Raw genomic sequence first — 22,931 nt, 5'->3', positions numbered from 1 at the left:
TGTTATAGCTCAAAAACTAAAATGTTCGGAAATGTTAAAATGCAAAATATTTTTACAATTTAAAAAAGTTTTATAAGTAATATTATTAGTTCAATCATATTTTAAAAGTAACTGCTGGAGCAGTATTTAAAAAAAATTAAGTATATCTGTAGCTACTAACTGTCAACATTTTTAACGTTTCGTTGGAGGTTTGAAAAAGAGTATCGAATCAAAAAAAAACTTATTTTCAAACTGCAACGGCTTGTGATCAACATTACAACATGGATTTATTAGGAAACGGCTTCTAATTAAAAAAAATTATGTGGTATTAACCTTCTAGGACTAGTGTGTAATGCGGTACAATTTGTAATTTGTTTTCACCTAATCAGTGCGAGATTGAAACAGAACGTTGACCATGTTGAAAAAGTGGAAAATTGTTATAACAAACTGGGTAAGCATTTTGATGAACATTTAATAGACTTTATTGTGATAAAGATATTATTAACGTGTTATACAGTTCGTTATAATTGGAATTTGAATAATCGGAATAACGATCCGTGTCCGTTATTACAACGGTTGGGTCTACAGGCCAGGTGCGCATCTGTTGTCGCCAGATGTTTTGCTTGACTTTTAATCCATACTAAATTTGTAGTCGCATTTCCGTATTGAAACATCCTTTTCTTCTTTCTTTTGTTTATTTCATAATCTTTTATTTCAGATAAATTGTTACTTTAATGATGAGAAAAAAAAAGTCTTACACATTAATTTGGAAACGCTTGTTGGTATAATATCACATTTGAGGGATAATTTTAGTTTGGATGAATCAAAATCATCTTTGTTGGATGCTCACACAGTGCAAGAGTTTATAATAGAAAAGTTTCCTAATTTTAAATTTGAAAATGGCTCAACAGAACCAGAGTCAGAAGATGAGGTGTATACAGCTGCTTCATTACTGTTGTATTTTGTGTGTGTTAACTCCAAAGATGTATATATTAGGAGTGCCATGTGCAAAAATCTTCAAACGGAAGATCAAGAAGTAATATTAAAGTTCACTAAATGCTTGATGGCTTGCTCCAATATTTCACTTGATAATGTTTGGACAGCTATTAAAGGTATAATACTATTTTAATATCATTTGATAATTTCTCAATACATATTTTTCATAATTAATTAAATATATAAAAATATTTTAATTTCAGAGTCTTGTATTCAAGCTATTCCAGGGCCAAGCTTGGAGCAGTTTACAGTATCTCAAACTCCACCAGCATTACGTTCACTTCATAGTGAAGTGCGACGATTGCAAGCATCTTTAGATGCTGAACGATTTGATCGAAATTTTCTTCAAGAGGAGCTTAGCAGGACTAACTTGAAGCTTGAAAAACTAGGTAATTTTGAAATGTTGACAGAGATGTACTTATAGAAATTAAATTAGTGTTTATTAACATTGGGAGCGTTCAAGTATGACGTCACGCAATTGTCGGAGATTATTGACATCCCCCCATGTAACGCGCCGTAACGTTTTCTGTACCCAAGTATAGTAAAACGTTTCGTGACCACCTAGTGACTCTTTATACCTAAAAGTTACCATTATGTGGTGTAAAGTACTGGAACGTCGAAAGTCGAAAAAATAACGCCTAATTCGATCCCCGCCCCGCATCGTAACGTTTTACAAATGGACCACCTCCCCCCCAAACTTCGTTACGTAATACTTGGACGCTCCCATTCCGTATTAAAACTTTTCAGTCAAAGATAAAGAAAATTACAAGTTGGAGGTTCTTAATCTAAAGGCCAAAATATCACTATGTTGTGGGCAAAAAGAGGAGTCACAGATGTTAGAGCCGAAAGGAAATAATTCAACTAAATTAAAGAAGCAATTGGAAGAAACAGAGCAACGTTTGGTTAATGTTCAGGAACAAATGGATGATTTGCAACATGAAAGAGATGTATATAAGTGTAAGGTATGTATTTAACATTCTAGGTATTGATATAAATATTTATATTTCAATATTTTATTATTTAATCCATATATCTACTGACTATAGAAGCTGAAGTCTACAATTATTGTTATAAAAACTCCTTAATGTAATTTAATTCAGTTTGTATTCTTATGTAGATGTAATGACTAAACCTACTTTGTAATGGACAAAATACTTGTATTTATTTCTTTATTTGTAGTTGGATGAAACCAAACGCCAATATGATATTTTACTTAACCTGAATCAACAAGAGACAACCAGAGCTAACCAGTTAACTGAAGAGTTAGAAAATGAAAGACAAAGGACACAATCTCTTGAAGAGTTAGTCTCAGAATTACGGCAACATAATCGTTTAAATGGTTTAGACAGTAGTCAACTGGAATGTGATGATAATGACATTAGTTTTCACTCTCCTCTGAATAATACATGTGAGTGGTGGATAATTATTATAAATTAGTCTAGTTTCATTAAATACAAAATAATACATATAATTCTATGTGTTACAGCTATTTGCAGTGAAGCCTGTGCAAATGTTATTGAAGTCCAACTTGGAGAGGAGCGAGCAAAGATAGTTGTCCTTGAAACACAAATTAAAGAATTAAAGGTAAATATTAAAAATAAAGTTAGTAATCTTTTGCATTTAATATAAACAGGTGTAAAATCTTATTTATATAAATTGTTGTATATAAACTTGAACTTACTAAATCCAATTCTTTTATAGACCAAATTAACTGACTTAAGTAAAAAGTTTGAAAATGAAAGAATAGCTTTTGGTGTCACTGTATCCCAGAAAGATACTGAAATAAAAAACCTAAATCACATTATTAATGAGGAGGTAGAAGTAAAAAATACCATGAAATTACATTTTGATAATGAAATAAATAAACTAAGCAGTGACCTTGATGAGATGCAAATAAAATTAAAGGAAAGTAACGAAACGTCAAAAAGAGATATTGCCACAAAGATGCAGGAAATTCAAACATTACAAGAAGAAAAACTTTCTCTTCTACAGAGTCTAAATAATGAAGTGGCTAAACTGGAAAATGTTATTAAAAATCTTCAAGTCGACATTGAAGCTGAAAAGTCCTCCAAAAATAAATTGAGAGAAGAATATGAAAAAACAATAATGTTATTGAATGACAAAGCACTTAACAGGAATAATGAGTTATTTGAATTGCAAGATAAAATTAATGAAAATGGTGAAATGATTGAGAACCTTCAAATGCAGCTAAAATCAGAAAAAGAACTTAAAGATGACATTTCCAATAAACATAATAATGATTTAATGAACCTTGCTACACAAAGGTCAGCCCTTGAAAAAGAACTACAAAATAAATGTCGTGAACTGTTAGATGCACACATGCAGTTAAAACAATATACTGATGCTAATGAAGAGTTAAAGACAGAGTTGGAATGTGTAAAGAATAGCTATACTAAATCTCAAGAAGAGTGCAAAGTGTTAGAAGAAAATAAAGAGAAACTGCTAAATGAGATTAAAAACCGCGACACTAAAATTGAAAAATTAGAAAATGACATAGACGGTCTTGAAAGTGGTTATGGTGAAATGAAAACGAAACTGATATGTGATTTAAATGAATCTCAAGCTACAATAAACACCCTTAAAAGTCAATTACATGATGAAATAAAGTACAAACTAGGTTTGCAAAACAGAATATTCGAACTAGAAAATATTATAGCAGAGAGAGATAATACAATTACTGAAAAAGAATTAAAATTAAAAGAAATAAATGAAAATTTTGTTGGTGAAAAATCTAAATTTAAGGAGAAATTGAATCAACTAACAAATGACATAACTGAGAAAAAGACGGTCATAAAAACTCTTAAAGCAGAAGTTGAACAAAATAGACTGAAACAAGCTTCAATTTTAGAAGATTTGGAAGATAAACTTAAGTCTGAAGAACAAGAAAAAATTGCAGAACAAGAAAAAAATATTTCTATATGCAAAGAAAATGACGACCTCCAAAAAGTATTGGAAGAAAAGTCTACAATCATAGCATCTCTACATGAAGAAATTAATAAATTTTCAAAACTTCTCGAAGAAAAATGCACAGGTAACGTGTTCATATTTATAGGTGCTGTATCTGATTTATTAAGTAGTCAAATGGTATAATAATCGCTTTACTGCACTGTTTTCTTGTTTAATTTAATATATGGTTGGTTTTGCAGTAATTCAACAATTTGAAGATTCTGCTGCAGTTAACAAAAAACTGTTTGATGAGTTACAGCACGATTTTAACATTGAAACATCTAAATTAGCAGTTAAACTTACTGATACAGAAAAATCACTTAAAGAACTTAAATCAAAGTCTAATTGCGCAAGTGAAAAATACGAACTATCTATACAAACACTGAAAATAGAAAAAGAATGCCTTAATAAAATAATACAGGATGAAAGAGAAACACTTGCTGTTGTTGAAAGTGAAAAAACATTATTACTTCAGAAACTTAGTGAAGAAACCAGTCGAAAAAGTAGTATTGAAAAAGAGTATCTTAAAAAATGTGAATTGTTTAATAATATAACATCTCAGTACAGTGAAGAAGTTTTAAAAAATAAATCAGAAATTGCTCAGCTTTCTAAAGTTTTGAAGGAAATGGAGACTGACAATACCAAAAAATGTGCTGGTAAGTACATACCATATAATATCTACTTAAAACAAAATAGGAAGGCTTTGTAACTTGTTTATCTTTTTCAGACTTAAAGACATTAGAATGTGACATATCACAAGCTGAAACACATCACAAAGAAATAATTTTGCAGAAGGAAACTGAAATTTATAATTTACAATGTTTGGTCGAAGAATTAAAGTTGATTAATACAGAATTGCAAAATCAACTGAAAACAGAAACTGAAATGAAAAAACAAGCTTTAGATGCTTTACAGCGAGAAAATGTACAACTACAATATAGCTTAGAAGAGGATAACATTAGCCATGAAATGATTGTCAAGGAAAAGAATAGCTTGATTGAAGATTTGGAAGGAAATGTGCAGTCTTTAGTGCAACAGTTAGAAATAGTAAAACAAAATTATGACGCTGACACAAAGAAATGGGAGAAAATGAAATTTGAGTTAGAGCAACTAAATAATCAAAAAGATAAACAGATTCATGATTATATTGACATTGTTAAATCTCTAAATGAAGTGAATGCTGAAAAAGAAAATGCTATTACTGATATTAGTTCACAAAATAATATGAATCTGGAGATTATTAGTGAAATGAATGAAGAGATAGTTGAACTGAAGAAAGCGTGTGATCAAGGAAGTAACGATTTAAAACATACCCTTGCTACTGAGAAAGCAGTAAGAGATTCGTTAGAGTCAGAAAAGAAAAACTTATTGGTGGAAAATAGCATTTTGCTGCAAAAAACTTTAGATGATCAAACAGCTTACAGGGTTTTGAAAGCTGAACGAGACTCGTTGCTAAACGAAAAAGCTTTAATGATTCAAGAACTGTTGGAAGAAAAAAATATGAGGAAAATGGTTGAAGAGGAAAAAGAAACCATATCTTTGCAAAAGAAGCAAGTGTTAGAAGAATTAGACAATTTAAAGAACTTTAAGGAAACATTAATTCAAGAAAAAGAATGCCTAACACAGCAACTAATTGATGAAGGTTTAAATAAAAAAATGTTGGAACAAGAAAAAAGCAACATGGCTGATAAGAAAGCAGAATTAGACGAGAAATTAGCTACTGAGATATTAAATAGAATGCATCTTGAAAAACAATTTAACCAACTGACCATTGAAAGGGAAAACTTAACAGAGGACGTATCTAAGCTTAAAACGATGATAAATGCGCTTGAAAACGAAAAATCTAAGCTTTACCAGCAGGTGGAAAGCTTCATAGTTGAAAAAGAGGAGTCTCTCGCTCAAATAGAACTTTTAAAAAATAACATGATGGACCTAACAAATGTCAAAAACGATTTAATGCAAGAAAAAACCGATATAATTCAAGAAAAAGTATTACTTATGAAGATATCAAATGAAATGAAACAAAAACTGGATGACGTCACAAGTGAAAAAGATCAAATTAATCAGAGATTTGAACAAATAAGTCAGCAATACTCTGTAGCCACAATAAATTCAGAGGAAGAAATGAAAAATATAACATCAGAATTCAAACATCTTCAATCTGATTACAAACGTATGTATCAATTATTTTCCTGTTGATATTTATGTATTTAATATATATAAATAATATTCAATGAACCTTCGATTTCAGACTTAAAAGGTGCGCATGATGAAATTGCTTCTGCATTAAATAGTGGCTTTGATTCATTTATAGAAATAATAAGTACCAAAAACCTTGCCAATTTAATTGAACATAAATTAAAATCTAAAGACCTCAATTTAGCAGAGAAATTTACTAGTATTTTGGACGTAGCCGAATCTCTTATACAAGAATTGACAATGTCAAAGAAAAATGAAAATGGCTTAAATGAAGAAATTAAAACATTAAAAGAGTCCAGAGACAAGCATAAGCAAAAAGTTTTGACACTTGAAGAAGATATACAAAATCTTCTTAAAGGTTCGTTTTTTCCTCAATAATGCCTTTGACCACACTGAGTTATCACACTTGTTTAAGTTATGTGCACTAGGAGTAGTGCTCCTCACTTACTTCCCTGTAACTACAGTCGACGCATTTTAAACTGAGTCGTCGGGCGATAAATGTCACAGACAGTAGAAATGTGCACGCAATGCAACCTGTTGTCTATAATTTGGGTCGGTTGATGTTTTTCTATAAATATAAAAAATTTTGTTATGACACTCATTACATTACTTTCCCTTCGTTACGCAATTCTCACAGTTGAGAATATTTTTTCTAACGGGGCTTTGAAGAAATTAAATGGTGACATCAAAGCTTAAGTTCGGGCTGTTATTCACAACGTGTTCCTGTTTTTAAAAGAATTGAAACTGACCCCGATAAAAAAGCTTGCCTCAATTTAAAAATTATTCCCATTAATACTTAACATAAAGCATATCGATCGTACCTACCCGTTATCGATATGCACCTCTAAATTTTTTACGCACATCACTACACCTCTCACATAAGACCTGTAAGTGCGAGCGAGACTGTCGATTATAAGAATAGATCGCCGCTAAGATGGCTCTCTTTCACATTGTACCATTAACCGTAAAACAACACTTTTTTATTCCAGAAATTGGTCAACAAAGTGAAACTTTAGAATCAAAAACAGCAGAAATTAAGAGACTACAAAAAGACAATGAATCACTTCACAATGAATTGACTGGAGTTAGAATACAATTAGATGAAAAAGTACACTCTTTGAAAGACAAACTAATTGATAACGAAAATTTGACAGATAAATTAAGAGAAACATATGAATGTCAAATAGACAACTTAAACATGATGGTAACAAAATTGACTAATTATTTAAAAGATAAGACAGTAGAACTGGATGGTGTGAGAAATGAAAGAGATAAATTACAAGAGACCATCGATAAAAATAATCAAGGTAATTTTTACGTACTAAATTTTTTCATGCGATTTCAATAAAATATATTTGTTTATAAATCTTTGATAAATGTGTGCTCTTTTACAATATAAAGCTTAATATAAATATAGGATTACTAGAAAAATATTAAATCGTAGCATATTATTTTAGCCATAAAGTCATTTGAAGAAGAAATCAAGACCCATAAACAAATTCAAGAGAAGTTAATAAGCGAATTTGAATCAGAGAGGCAAGTACTCAAAAACATGATTACAGTGACAGAATCAGTTATGGAGGATCAAAAGACGAGTCTCAATAAAGTTATTAATGTTCACGTCAGAACAATAGACGCGTTAGAAGGAGAAATAGCAACGTTAAAAGAATTAATTAATGTTGAAAAAAGTAATTCTCTCGGCAAACTTAATGAAAAAGACCACGCATTTGAAGCACTATTTAGAGATTTGGATGCATTGAGAAAGGAAAAGGAAAATTTAGAGACTAAACTGGAATCTGAGATAAGTGGTTTTCAGAATCAAGTGACTCAACTTACGGATGAAAAGGGTAGTTTATATGAGGAATTTGAGAAATGTAGAAAAGGTATGGATTTATGTACTATGATTGTTCCATTAATATTGAAGTTTCCTCGGAAAACTTATAAGAAACCATGTGTTTTGTTGCAGATATTGTTTGCAAAGATGAAGAAAATAATGAACTAAAAATCAAATTGGATGTAGTGCAAAAAGAGCGTGATTCAATTAATAAAGACTTGGGTGAACTCAAAATTAATAACAGCTTATTGCAAGAACAAATACAAAGTCACAACGAAATTCTTAACAAAGTTACGAATTTAGAAAGAGATAGATCCGTTTTGCAACGGGAAAAAGGGGAATTGATAAAACAAATTAACGAATTAAATGTTAAACTCGAAGCAAATATTGTGATTGAGGAAAAAAATATTGAGTTGGTCAAGATGAGAACGGAATTAGAACAAGAATTAAAGAACAAAGAAATGGGTAAGCTTCATAATTGATAATATTTAATTTTATATTGATTGCGAAAATATATTTATAAATACACAACATACCTTTTAAGCGAGTGTAAGTAATAGACTTGGTCACTTTAGGGAAGATTTTTTTCTTCTGGGATTGCAATCAGCCCAATAAGGGTATGAGCGAATCTGTTCAGTGGAGTGTCTTCCCATTGGAAGCATCTACTCATTCTGCTGCCTAGAGCTACTGCCTGTCTTCTAGCTCTAAAATATGGTGATGTTTTAGTCGTCGCACTTACTGTTCTATGGTGAGCTGGCGAGCAAGTTCGTTCGCTTAACAGGTCAACCACTCTTTGTATTTCGCTGCCAGTCTCCGGATTTCCTCTTTCATAGTTCTTATTTTAAGGTGTTCGTGAACATCGTTGTTGGTTATGCCCCTTGGTACTTTTGCAATTGCTCTTAGGATCTTGTTCTGTTGTAGCTGGAGTATATTTATGTTTGTATCACTTGCGCTGCCCAACAGTTGGAGGACATATGTCTAAATGGGCTTTAGGATGACTTTATATATTAGGTGTTTGTTGTCTAGAGAAAGTCTCGATTTTTTTCCTAGCATCCAGTATAGACTGTTGTACTTTAGCTGTAGCTCCTGCTTTTTAATTTTTTTTTATTTATCAAAACATGTACAAACACTTACAACAACATCAAAAAATCGCCAAACTGTATAACAGTTTGTTGGCGATCATAGCGCTCTGTTATTGAAACAATCGTGTGCATTTTATTATTACTTACGTTAGGTATACTAATGTCTAAGTACTTCTATTTATGTTATTATTTTATTTTATATATTTATTAAATTTTTAAATATTTCTACTTTACCTTTGATGTGGTGAGTGAAAGAATTTAAATTAGAAAATTGAATATTTTACAGAAATAAATGACATGAAATCACGTCTCGACTCCACATTGGATGAAAATAAACGTTTATCTCAAACGTTTGATAAAGAAAAGCAAAACCTTATTAATAAATGTAATCTCCTACAAGAATATCACGATAAAGCGAAAGTAGATCTAGAAAAGAAACAAAAAGAGATAGATGTATTGCAAAAGAGCATTGAAATGTTAAAAGGTGAAAGAGAAAACGCTATTCTGTCCATCAACAATAAGAATTTAGAAATAAAAGAGATGAATAGGAAATTGACAGAAGAGAAAAGTGCTAAAGAACATTATTTGAGTGAAATAAAGGCTTTGAACTCAGATGTTGGAGATTTGAGACAGCGTTTAGATGATGCAAAGATAGATTTGGAGGTTGTGAATGTTCTAAGAAAGGAGAATGAAGAGTTGATTCAACTTGTTGGTCAAAGAGAAACATGTGAGTATTAAGAATATTATTTACTTGCCTTAAGTAAAAAAAATACTTTTTATGTTTTAGTGTTAAACAATTTTAAACTTGTACGAAAAGAATGTATAGTTGGAAAATATATAATGAAACTAAAAATACTTATCTTTTCAGTTGCAGTAACCAGCCGAGAAAAATCACCTAACAGACATCAAGTGGAAAAGGAACTCCGTCAACTTCACAATCAGGTAGATAATAACTCCACAGACTCACACACCTCAACGGACAGTTTCAAAACTATTTCAGACCTGGAGATAATTCTCCACGACAAAAATCGCACTATCACCTCTCTACAAAGCGATATTACATACCTCAAGTCTCTTCTCGCTGAATCGGAAAACAAACTTCTCGATGTCTCCAAAGATTTGGAGCTCAGTAAAGAAAACTGCCAGCAACTCTCTTGTCAGATCAAGAAAATAGTCTACCAAAAGAACGAAGAAATCGCCGAACTCAAGAAGCAAGTGTCCAAAATGAGCGTAACAGAAAATAGAGCCACGCAGATAATTAAACTCTCGGCTAGGTATCAAGCTATGATCCTCAAAAGAGTCGCCGAAATTAAAAGCACCAGCATCTTAAAGGAACTATCCAACTTTGGCAATTCCACAACAAGCGACAATGAAATTAGGCGAAACCTTAATGCGGGAACAATAACCATGGAAGATCTCGAGAACTTTTTGGAAACTACAGATAGACATCTCAAGAGATGTTCAGAGAAGCAGATCGCTCTTCAAAAAGAGAGAGATAGATTATCGGAAGTGAATAGGATTAACGAATCCGAAGTTATCAATATGAGGAAGTTTTTGACGGAGCTATCCGTTAGTGTGAAGACATTTAACTCGATGAAGGAGCTTTACAGTCAGAAACTGAGTCGAGTCGTGTCTCTGCAACGGACGGTTAGACGGGAAATTCTTAACTTGGACGGTCATATAACTGACGCCACCATGTGTAAACTAGAAAGAGGCTACGCGGCTGTGATGCAGGATTTGTCGGAGTGTGCAATGAACATGGAGAGATGGGTGGAGCGATGTATCGGTCGAACGATATCTTCCGAGAAGATTAAGCAGGCTTTTACCAGTGAAATGGATAGACTATCGCTATCTTCGTCGGGTTACCAAAATGCGAGTTTAGAGGTTCAACTTGGAGAGCTGGAGAATTCGTTCCAGAAGCTTTTAGAGGAAGTTTCCTCGGCTAAGAGCGGAGATGGGGCGAAGGATGCGCAATCTGTGACATTAATGGAGGTTCGAGCGGAATACGAAGACAAACTCAACCGGATGAAGGCTAAAATGGTCAGTATCGTCCCTCTACTGTTGTTGATATTATTATACCAGGTTGTGTGGTGGTTCTATCTACAGATGGATTATTGAGTGGCTTATCATGTGACTTGTTATTTATATAATAAATGTTTTAATTGTTATCTTGTTTTATTTGCGTTCATTAAAACAAGTAGTTTAGTTTGCTTCTGCACTCATCAAGGTAATTGTTTTTATATTGCATGGGCATGCTATGTATATATGTATTATATGTAACATGGCGTTATACCAAATTGACAGCATGTTTGATGTCTTTTAGCTATTGATGTTACATGTATCGATAATATTGCAGAAACAACTGTATCAAGAGCAAATTTCCATATTCAAAGAGAGACAAAAAGAAGAGATATCGGCATTGGAGAAAGAGTTGGAAGAGACTCGTAATAAGCTCGAGGAGTCGAGTAGGACTTACCAGGAACATATAAGGTCGTTGACCACCGAGCTGTGGAATGTCGGAGAGAAGTTCTTGATGAAAAAGGATGAGGCGGAGTGGCTGAGGAAGACTCAGCGGTCTGGCTCTCTTATGTCCCTTCAACACGTGCATTCGGTAAGACAATCTTACATACATCTAAAATGATACTGAGAATTTATTTTTCCTTTTGCAGACTTTATTTTGCTTATAAAATTTGTTATAAATTTATTAATTCTTTCGATCTTATTCCCCCGGATTTAAAAGATGATAATGGCATCCGCAATACAAATGATTCCAGAAATTTGACATATTCTTAAAAATATATTTATCTCTGTTCTTTTTTTTCAGTCTGGTCTCGTAGCTCACCAAGAGGAGCCATCCAGACCTTCAGATTGTCATTCATTGCGCTCTCTGCCCGTCACCAACAACACTAAAGGTACATTTGGGAATTGTTTGAATCACGCAAAATTTTCTTAATCTAGGACTTTCTTGTGTCTATTAACCAATTCAATAATCATTTCATCGGGGATCGAAACCTAGAACTTGAAGGGTTTTTGTTAAGTACTTGACGTACTTATTTGTTTATTATGCTGGAGATATTTTTTTATTTTTAAAACTTTGAATAAACTTGATTGCCAAGAGATCTTCACTCGGTAGAAATTACAATGAAATGGGTAGATGGCGTGCTGTGCTAATATTGATCAAATACCCGTCTAAAAGCTTCAAAGAACTTAATGCTATTTCAAGGTTGCCTTAGGAAATGCTTTTGTAATAAACTTTTAGTTTCATTTCGAGATCTTCGACGGCAACTTGTTAACTTGGTTGTGTTTTGCATTTACGTGTTTATTAAGAACACTTTAAGAAAGGTTTTAGCAATAATAAAATCTTTAGGCTTCCATTTAAGGTTTTCTCCTTTAGTTGCATTTAATTTGGTTAGTATATTTAAAAAAAAATATTAAATTTATAATCATATTATGTCCTTATCAGCGTTTTTATATGTTTTAACATTCAGAAACCCGTGGCGTCCACACGTTAGACGAAGAAGGTGAGGTTTTTGACAACAGATGGTTGAATGAGTTGCAATCTACGCCCAAGAAGGAGAAAGTCCCAAATAATGGGCAACGATTGTCCGAATTGAAGTGGAGGAACTCACTTTGTCCGCCGCATCTCAAGAGTTCTTATCCGGCTGAAACTCAGTTCGTGCAGGCTTTACAAGAGGACGATATTAAAGTATGTATATGACTTTGAGCTCTTATTAATAATATTTAGTCTTTATATAACCTTTAAAGCAGGTATGCGTCTCTCAAACTGAAGGAAAACCTCACCAGGAAACCAGAATTCAGGTTCATTCGGTATTTTTTTTTTTACAATTCACACCAATTTACCTAGGTCCTAGTCCCATGCTAAGCTGGTGAAGCTTATGTTATGGGTACTAGGCAACGGATATACATACATATTATAGATAGATAGACATATAAATACATATTTAAACACCCAAGACCTAAGCACAACACCAAATGCTCATCACATCGATGTTCGTCCAGCCGGGGATCGAACCCGGGACCCATGGATTCGCAGTCAGGGGTACTAACCACTAGACCAATGAGTCGTCCAAAAATTGATCATCAAACTGATAAATTAAACAAATCATAAAAATTGTAGGTATCATTTTAAGCGTGGAGATTATTATTTCTTTGAATTCAATTATTATTGGCACAACTATGAAAGGTACAATTTCTGGAGCTGCTAAAGAAAATGGGACATTAGAACATATTAATTGATTATTTCAGATGGGCTCAATGTCCCTGGGTGGTAGAGGGGTGCGCAAAGAAGTGGGTATTACTGCGTATAAGAAGCCTGGACCACCAACGCCCAGCAAACAGGCCGGAAGACTATCAGCCACTGTGAGTATATTTCCTATGATTGGGTAAGAGCATCACTCGTTCAGTCGATCCATTTGACCAATTACTGATCTTCGGAATGAGAGCTGTCGTAGAATTTCGATACGTAATATGAAATACAGTGTAAATTTATAAATTCGGTATAACGAAAAACTCTCTATAACATAAAAAATAGTTACCTTTGTTTCGTTTAACACTAAACTCATACAGTAATTCTCTCTTTATAAAGCAACAGCCATTTATCTATAACGAAGAAATATTTTCATATTTAGACATAAACAACATACTTAAGTGTAAATACGTAAGATTACAAAACTAACCTTTTGAGGTGCCGAAATTTCTATATAAGACATCTGAGGTCATAAACAGCCGTCTCGCCTTTGTTATTGTTAATTGCACTGAAACGTATGCCATTATTCTTAGATTACATTGCCTGTAGGAAATTTTGGTCTCAGTCACTAAACGCACCACCGTCACCTATCGTGTATTATAAGTCGTAAACAAACTTTGAAACTGTCAAGATGGCCAGTAAAAGAAAAGCGTTATGTATTTTATGTGTTTAGAATAATTTACCTGTTGATAGTAATAAACTAATAACATTAGAAATTATTGTAATAAAATTAAAAATTTGGTTGTTTATACTCTTTTCTCCCCTATAATCAACACTCTATATAACGAATAAATATCCCTTGAAATTCGTTATAAAGAGTTGAAATTATGTCATTTTTGTGAATACATGAAATGATGAGCAATTAACATTTATATTAGTTCATCAACGTCTATTATCCTCCTCAATTGAATAGCGCAATCTGTATTTTTGTTTTTGAAACTACATTTTTGTTTGAAAAATAAAATGGTGGATCGCTTGATTGTGATTGGTTGACTCTGTTGTCCAATCGCAATCAAGTTCAATCCAACGTTCTAATTTTAAAAATCTAGTTCTATCTTATTCTAATCTCATCTATTCAGATTGGAAGTCAAACAAGTTCTTTTAATGGGGCAGACAGGCCGCTTTCAATGGCAATTGAGTATTGAAAATTTAATATTTTTCCAGGACTCTGAACTGCGAGAGTCTCTCCGCGTGGAAGCTGAGCCCAACGCCTCCCGCAAGACTAGTACTCCGTCGCGTCTTCGCTCGTTATTCCGTCCCAACAAGAACGATACCACCGAAGTAAGCGATACTGACATTCAACCATTGTTTATTAAAACTATTCATTTTCTATAGAATAAACATAGCGAATGTGTGGTTGGTCGATATATGTTTTGGATTGTCCATTTATTCTTCGACAGAATCGACTGGTAAAATTGCAGGGAAATCTAGTAATAAACAGTCTCAAATAGTTTTTATATTTTTGAATGCCAAAAGTTCTATACTTGATTTATTGTTAACATGTCGAACTCATAATTTATCCTAAAAGCTTTATCCATTTTTTTAATCAATTGTTTTTCAATTTGTTTCTTTTTAAAATTCTAATTGGTCCAGTTTAAAATTTTATGTTTTGTTGTTGGTAGCTTCAGAGACTTTTGTTTTTATAGGTTTTTAATTACGTTCTCTAAAAAATACATATAAGCTATAAATCTGATACAAAATATTACAAAGATTTTAATAATCTCTCAATGAACGTGGGACACAGTTCTGTGCCAGTTCCGTTAGTCATTTGAAACATTAATGAATGTGTTAGAAAGTCTAAAGTTTGACTTTTATTAGGTTTTCTTAATGCAAACAGTCAGCAAGGAAATATTTCGTTAATGAATTGTAAATTTTTTTGCAGTCCACACCGCGGTCCAGACGCCTGAGCAACATTTTCAGAAAAAAATAATTTCACTGTTTTAATATATTAATTTATTATATTTGGATTTAATAAAACATTTTGTCGATTAAACTGTTTTTATTCAATAGAAGTACACCACAAAATTGCTTTTAGCACCAAAACATTACTTACAAAACGTACAAAGTTGTGCTTGTTACGTAATAAACACACAAAAAGCTAAAAACTATGACATTCAAAAAAATCACTCAAAGAACTATCTCTTTTCATCACAGCGTAAACAACTTGTTAGAAAGGGAAAAAATAACGGACTTTTATTCGAAAATTTTAAAATTAATGTAATTTTGTACTTAACAAAATTATAAACAAAACCACGGAGTAGATTAATTTGAAGTTTTTGTATTAAGCCAGCACCGGTACTCTGTTTTTACAAATAGCGAATCCTGACATTCAACATTGAGTTTTGTTCCATACGATACGTTTACGACAACAGCGCAGGATATTGCAAGAAAACTGCAAACTTTCAGAGTAACCACACACGCTTAAATGCATGTATGCGATACGGTTCAGTAAACTTTCCATTTTCATTAACTTTTCCGTGATTTTTTGTGGTTCATTCGTTTAGTCTCTAAAAAATAATCTCATAAAATACCTAAAAAGGACTCTGTAAAAACAATATAATAAAAAATAAATATATTTTGTATACAACATCTTTTTGTTATAAATTAATACATAATAAATATACTACAAAATTAGAACAGGGAACTTTATTACGTAAAGCATAATTGATTAATTATTATTTTATTTATTAATAATGCTTTGTCAGGGTCTATTATAAGGTCAATAAAATGATGTCTGATTTTAAATTTGAAAAGAGTACATTGGAGCAGTGGAAAGGAATGCAGTTTTGTATTTACGAATTTATAGAATATTAAAAACCTAACACACCTAAAATCTACTTTTATAAACAATCTTCATAAAAATTACGAATATATTATGAAATAAGTCTCAACACTACTCTAAAACAATGAGTATCATTCGTTTTGACAACATGAGTAATAAATTGATTTTATAAATAATCTTAGACTTATTTTAGTATCACGCAGTTTATCAGTGCCGAACATTGACCTTAATAAAGCTTTTAGGACAGTCATACATACTGTACTGAGCGCCGATTATTATCGTGATACTAATCAGCCTTAAACATACAGACAAATGTAACGTAATAAAAATTGATTTATATATTCACAACTAATATTGATAATTATTATTTAAGCAAATCTTGTGACTTACTTGGCAGTACGGATACATTTGAACGTATTGAACTATCTAAGTTAGTGCTTAGTCTAATTATTTCTTACGCTTAATTACAATTCTGTACAAAACATAGATTATGTACATCGTTTTAAGTTAATTAGCCTTTCTACCTGAAATACTTGGTCTCGGATATCTCGACATCGCACACATTATTTATTATCGTATCATCGACTTCGTTTTTCCCTCTAAACGCCAAGTTAAAGATAATTTAACCGTTCTATGCTATAACCATTTTAGCATATTATTTGTTCAAAGACAAAATTTAGGTAATCTGTTCAAACCTTTATAAAGAGCTTTCAAGTGCGTTACAGGCAAGCGTTAGGATTGTGCGTGCACCACCTCGGCCATAGAGGCATGGCCTCTACTCCTTTGGCTAGAAGTCTTGAGCGTTGAGTATCTAGTCTAAGATAAACATCAGCAGTTGCACCTTCTGGTCTATCAGACCATAGTCTTTCAGCGACTGCAGCTGACCTTGGCCACAGACGAGCGTCGACTCCACCCGGACCGGACTGCTCTGTCCAAAGACACACTTCTCCACCATCGATTCGCCAGGGTTCTGCCCCAGTGGCCATGCCGATCATTTCTTCTATCCAGGGTCTGTGCTCGTAAATTTGCTGCCACGACCTATATGGCCCGCAATGGCCATCGGAGCTATCTCTCCAGGAACCAAACCCACAATCTAAATACCACGCATCGACGTGCGAGAGTATCGATCTAAAGCCAGAATCTAAAACCGCTCGGGATTCTGGCCACCGCGAGGCTCCCCAAATTTGAATAGCAAACCGTTTCTTATCCAATCTTTCTAGGTACGGGGACCGAGTCAGACGTGACGACCACAATAAAGTAACTTCTGGTAATTTACCACCATTAGCTCGTTGCAACGACGTCATAGCTCGGTTTGTAAACTCAAGCCACAAATCCATTGGATCCGTATCGTTGAAGTGCTGCGTCCAGCATCGTTCAGAGACTTCATCACCACCGAGGTGGAATATGTCATCAACACCAGTCAACTGAATGATTTCAGAGTATATTTTTTCTAGGATATTATAGACGTGAGGGTTTTTCGGATTGAGTTGGCCACATGGTGGTTCACCGCAGTACGCACTCCAAGGTTCAACTTCTACGCAATGCGCTAGAGGTCCAAACCCTGCCGCTGGTCCCCATGACCAGGCACGTCCCACATGGGCTGGAGTATCCACTTCTATGAGCACCCTAATACCACGTAGCTTAGCTCTTTTCACTACATTTCGGACATCGTCAGATGTATAAATAGCACCAGGGCCATATGCGCCATGTTGTGTTAATTGAGGAACGCTATTAAGCTTTAAAGGAAACGATTGTGAATCACTGATATGCCAGTGGAACGTGTTCAATTTATTAGCAGCCATAGCGTCAATTGTCCGAATGATTTCGTTGACTGGGAAGAAATTGCGAGCCGTATCCAGCAAGAGACCACGGAATTTAAATTTTGGTGAATCCTCAATACTCGCAGCTTCAAGAGCTAAAAGTGAACCTGCGTATGGGTCTATCCATATCAACTGTGAGAGCGTTTCGTAGCCATGTCTAGCACCACAAAAAGAGTACGCGGTGATGTCAACATAGAGGACGTTGTCAGAGGGACGCATGGTCAGCTTATAACTCTCGTTAGTACTGAGAAGTAGTCGCGGATCGACGGAGCCATTGACAGCAACACGAACTACAACGTCTCTAGTGTTACCAATGTCGTTTCTTCGACTTTCTGTATTCCCATTCCTCTCTAACGCTTTCAAGTCTTTGATGAATAGTGAGAAGGCACCGGTTAGATAATTGGAGACTTCACGCGATGGTGAGGATCGTATTTGTAGGGTGATCGAATCAGCTCTGACGGGTACTGCGGCAGTCGCCAAGCTGACTGGACCCGTGGGTTGCGGCCACAGTTGCGTGGACGCGCACAGCATGTTACACGTCGCTAGAGACTGAAGCAACGTTGTTTCTGCTGCAAGGAGTCTCTCGCAGCGCTCGTTTCTACATACCCAGGACCATTGCGGCTCAATACCCCTGAAAAGTGAAGAACTTAGTGAATAGACTTGTTCTATTAAATTATGCTTATCTATGTGTTTACGTTGATGTGCGATATTCATCTCTAAATAACTATATCTTCCTGCTCTTTATTTAAATACTTCATTATAAATTGAATGGTCTTGGCCTAGTGGCTACAGGGTGCTACTCTCATCCAATGCCAATTGACTTCAAATGCGCGCGTTAAATCTTCGCTCAAACGGTGAAGAAAAACATCGTGAGGAAACCGGCTTGCCTTAGACCCCAAAAGTCAACGGCGTGTGTCAGACACAGGCTGATCGCCTATTTGCCTATTAAATTGACAAATGACCATGGAACAGATACAGAAATCTGAGGCACAGACCTAAAAAGGTTGTAGCGCCACTGATTTATTTTATTTTTTGTTATAAATATATTTACCGATAGTTCCGACTTAGATTTAAGATAACAATTTTCTAAACCTTATAAACATAGTTTAGAAACGAGAAACTTACGAGTAAAGACTGTGTATTGGTCTGTTCGCCTGATCGGCAGTCTGTTGCCGCCAATAGAGTAGCGCCACCCCGGTACAAGCGACCACAGCGAGAAGGAACATCGCCCGCCGGAGCCTGCCCACGCGCATGAAATGAGCGGACGCATTCCGCACTAGCGCTTCGCCCCACGACTTCATTGTCATCAAAACAGCTGAAAAACAAATGAACACATTATAAAACTATTTTTACGGATAAACTCTAACTCAAAATATCGTTATTCAGATAGGTATCAAATACACTTATGAACGTCAAAAAAGAAGTTACTTAAATGAATTGTAAATTTACATTTACTACCAGTTCGCAGGTCAAGGGCGTAGAGCGGGCAAGAAGAACTGGCAAGAAACTTTCCGCCACTCATTTTTATCGATAAGTTTTGAGTCATATAAACTGTTTGAACTGGAGCAAATCAATCCCAAGGATTAGGATCATTTAAGTATTCGTCAAATTTATTTAGTAGTGTGTGTGTAGTGTAGATAGATTATTATAACTTAGAAGGTCATATGTTCAAAAAACCTTCGTTATGGCAGTATCCGTAAAAACACATTACATATTTACATCACAATAACACAAAACAGCAGAAAAATAAGATAAAATAATTAAAAGAGTGAGCATGGAGTTTCTTGTCCATTCTTCTCCAAATAAAACTACGAAGGGCCCTTTTTTTAAAATATTTATGAATATATAAATGATTTGACTTGATTGAAGATAAAGGATGTAAACGGGCGGTCTCACTGCTAAAAGTTTCTTTCAGACAACCCAAACATAAATAACATAAACAGTAAAAATAAATACAATAAATACCAAACTTAAAACTACACTTGTTACATATCCATTGCACCCCCTTTGCCCCGCATAAGCAATACCTGCACCCCTCTGACACAACAGCAGGACCCATTCAGCCCGAGTTACGCTCGCCAAAACTGCCCGAGCTGAGCGGTAAAGGCCTTTAAGGCCAACAGCGAGATTCCATTAAAAAAAAAACATCGATAGCTTACATCGGATACCTCATATCGGACCCGTCAAAGCCTCAAATTAGGAATAAGTCTAAAATATAGATTATTGATCGTGCACCTCATACCAATTCAATTGTCATATTGAATTAAGTTCAATAATTTGTAATAGTTTAGTTAATGTAATCTTAATCTTAATATATATAAATTACGTGTCACGTTGTTTGTCCGCTATGGACTCCTAAACTACCGACCCGATATCAATCAAATTTGCACACCGTGTGCAGTTTGATCCAATTTAAAAGATAGGATACCTTACATCTTAATTTATACCCGCAATATCATTTTATCGCAAATTATTTGTTTATTATTTGACAACTTCACAATTCTAACAGATGGCGCTGTGTTGAAAGTTTCACATAAGCTACAATTTAATGGCATAACCACAAAAAAAGCATGGTGGTCCCCTTGAATAGTTTACTACTATGTAATATAACAAAAACCTTAGCCACAGCAACGCTTGGCTGAGTCTGCTAGTTTAAATATATTTTTTTAGCCTCCTAGCCGTTTGCTATATAAAAAAATGCATATTTGAGCATCTGGTTTTGGTAGACAGACAAAACGTATAACCGCATGAATACAAATAATAATCAGACCCTACAATGTTATGAATATTGAATCTATTTTAAAATTTAATGCAACGCGTAATCTACGTTACCAGATTGTGTTTTGCAATAACCATGAGTATAAATTTGCATTCTGAAAGCCGAGATTTCTATAAGCGTATAAGGAGCAACATTATTATGCAATATAACGGATTATTAGATTTCATAAATGTATTTACTTCTAAGGAGCAGTGCGACTCTCAATATACGACGGGTTTGATCACCGGCTGTGCACAAATGGACTTTCTATGTGCGCATTTAACATTCACTCGAACGGTGAACATCGTAAGGAAACCGGCTTGCCTTAGACCCAAAAAGTTGACACGCACGAGATTGACAAATGATAATGAGACAGATACAGAAATCTGAGGCCCAGACCTAAAAAGGTTGTAGCGCCACTGATTTATTGTTTTATTTTATTTACTTCTAAGACTCGATCAATTCGAATAAGATTTCCATGTCTTTGACTGGGTTTGTTTGCATATAAAACTTGAGTGAAATAACTTGTTAGCGATAAGACCGCCCGTGCCTAATAACTTATGTACCTACCCTCTATCTTTTCATATGATTTTATTACTAAACCCATTTCAACTATAAACTATATAAAAAACCTTCTCAGTATAATGTATGCAATTCGTTGCTAAAGTTACATAAGAAAAGTATTAATAGGGCCCTCCATTTCGTGTATCCCCAAGATAGTCGGTATCTATTTCTATACTGAGACAAGTTAAAAGCTTCCAGACGCTTCTATTTGGGTCATATCGTCAGTGCGGGGATCAAATGTTGTCCATTAAACTGTCTTATGGCTTCTTCTTCTATCTAACTTTTATAGGAGTAAATAAATATATATTTACAGTTTTATTCACCAAGATATATTAACAGACCTAATAAAAAAGATATTCATATAGTTTTAACAGTCACTATTCACACGACAACCCTTACCCTTGATAACAATTTCAGAGTTTGAGTCAATATTACACATACACATATGTCATATATATATTTTGTTTTAATTTTAATAATAATCTGTTTTTTCACAATCTTTACAGTACTACGATAACGTCGAAAAAATATATAAGAAAATATGTATATAATATTAAATACATAAGATACACAACATCGCTACTGTGAACTCACTCTGCGAACATAAAAATATGTCGATAGTGTTTGAGACAGCATTCGGTACACGATCTGTGCAACTGACTGGTTCTGGTCCTTGGTATCGCAAACAACCTTGGTCTTGGTCCCGTTGGTACAAAGAAACCGAGTGCTTGGAGAACATGCTTTGGTTGCACACCGGGAGGTGACAAGACTTTAAATAGAAGTACCCTCTTCTTTCTAATTTGTTGTACCCCGTTCCTAAGACTATAATATTCCGACAGTCGTTCTACGACTACGTTTCCAACACGCAGAACGGGACAGATTTATGTTAAATACAACATATTTAGTCCTTTCAAATCTGGGTATATTAAAATCAAACCTTCACTTTAAATCGAGACGTCGACTAAACTTCAGTTGTTTCAGAAAACTCTACCGAGATCCCTAGAGCACGAAACACGTTCACACATAAACTGGCGGGTGGTTTCATCTCGGAATTGTTTTATTATATAACATTTACGACTATGGAATTCTCTTTTATTATAATAAAAATATTATTCTATAATTATGTTTATATTAATATTAGATTCAATACTACACGACGTAGTGAAGGCCTCCAAATCCAAATTCTTCCACTTGTCTCATAGCTTCGCTTATATTTTCCGATATTCCCCGCTCTCTTTTATTTCATCTTCCCAGGTTTGTGGTGTGAGTCCCTTTTATTTATGTGATGCAACAAAGTGTTAATCTAAATATAAATATATAAAACAAAGTTGTGTTAGTTACACGACTTATAACTCAAGATCGGGTGGACCGATGTTAGTTATCTCTTTTTTTTGTGGATTCTTCTCCGCTCCGAATAGCAGAATAAGTAATAAAATATCGGATAAGTTATCGAATAACATTAAATCAATTTATTAATTTTACGCTTGCAAACACCATGTGGTGCCATCTGTTGTCAAAACTACGCATCATTTTACATCGAGTTCAAGAAATTTCGATCTTGAAGTGAATGAGGAGAAGCATAACCAGGCTTTGATCTTGATCGAAGACATGTGTATTATTTAAAAAATATTGTGTATCAGAAAGTGCTTTAACACGCAGTATCGGAATATTGTCGCTAGAGAG

The 22,931-nt window shown here is 34.1% G+C and overlaps 2 protein-coding genes across 7 annotated transcripts in view; one reads left to right on the top strand and one right to left on the bottom strand.

The window, feature by feature from the left end:
* The first annotated feature begins 195 nt into the window (after positions 1-195).
* LOC125048658 (thyroid receptor-interacting protein 11-like) lies at positions 196-15,312 on the top strand. 4 transcript variants are annotated; one of them, XM_047647477.1, is made up of 21 exons: positions 196-430; positions 698-1,091; positions 1,179-1,364; positions 1,723-1,937; positions 2,155-2,383; positions 2,462-2,559; positions 2,677-4,027; positions 4,143-4,598; positions 4,670-6,115; positions 6,194-6,499; positions 7,131-7,448; positions 7,599-8,024; positions 8,108-8,440; positions 9,344-9,784; positions 9,926-9,999; positions 11,414-11,668; positions 11,882-11,969; positions 12,546-12,763; positions 13,324-13,437; positions 14,489-14,605; positions 15,207-15,312. In XM_047647477.1, the coding sequence occupies exons 1-21, from the start codon at positions 395-397 to the stop codon at positions 15,252-15,254; spliced, it is 7,149 nt and encodes a 2,382-aa protein (XP_047503433.1). In that variant the 5' UTR covers positions 196-394; the 3' UTR covers positions 15,255-15,312. The 4 variants fall into 4 exon arrangements, with proteins under 4 accessions (XP_047503433.1, XP_047503423.1, XP_047503414.1 ...); XM_047647467.1 differs by having other exon boundaries at positions 201-430; positions 6,329-6,499; positions 9,926-11,097; XM_047647458.1 differs by having other exon boundaries at positions 201-430; positions 6,326-6,499; positions 9,926-11,097.
* The window catches only part of LOC125048684 (probable beta-hexosaminidase fdl), a 94,094-nt gene continuing 86,471 nt past the window's right edge, over positions 15,309-22,931 (bottom strand). For all 3 annotated transcript variants that reach the window (XM_047647503.1, XM_047647521.1, XM_047647511.1), the window contains 2 exons: positions 19,052-19,241; positions 15,309-18,557 (listed from right to left, as the gene is read on the bottom strand). In XM_047647503.1, coding sequence (XP_047503459.1) covers positions 16,826-18,557; positions 19,052-19,241 — 1,922 coding nt within the window. In that variant the 3' untranslated portion in view covers positions 15,309-16,825. The remainder of the gene's footprint in view (positions 18,558-19,051; positions 19,242-22,931) is intronic.

Source organism: Pieris napi, chromosome 1 (assembly GCF_905475465.1).
Source record: "Pieris napi chromosome 1, ilPieNapi1.2, whole genome shotgun sequence".
Taxonomy (NCBI): domain Eukaryota; kingdom Metazoa; phylum Arthropoda; class Insecta; order Lepidoptera; family Pieridae; genus Pieris; species Pieris napi.
The sequence above is the reverse complement of the archived record's forward strand: the minus strand, read 5'-3'. Positions and strand labels throughout refer to the sequence as shown.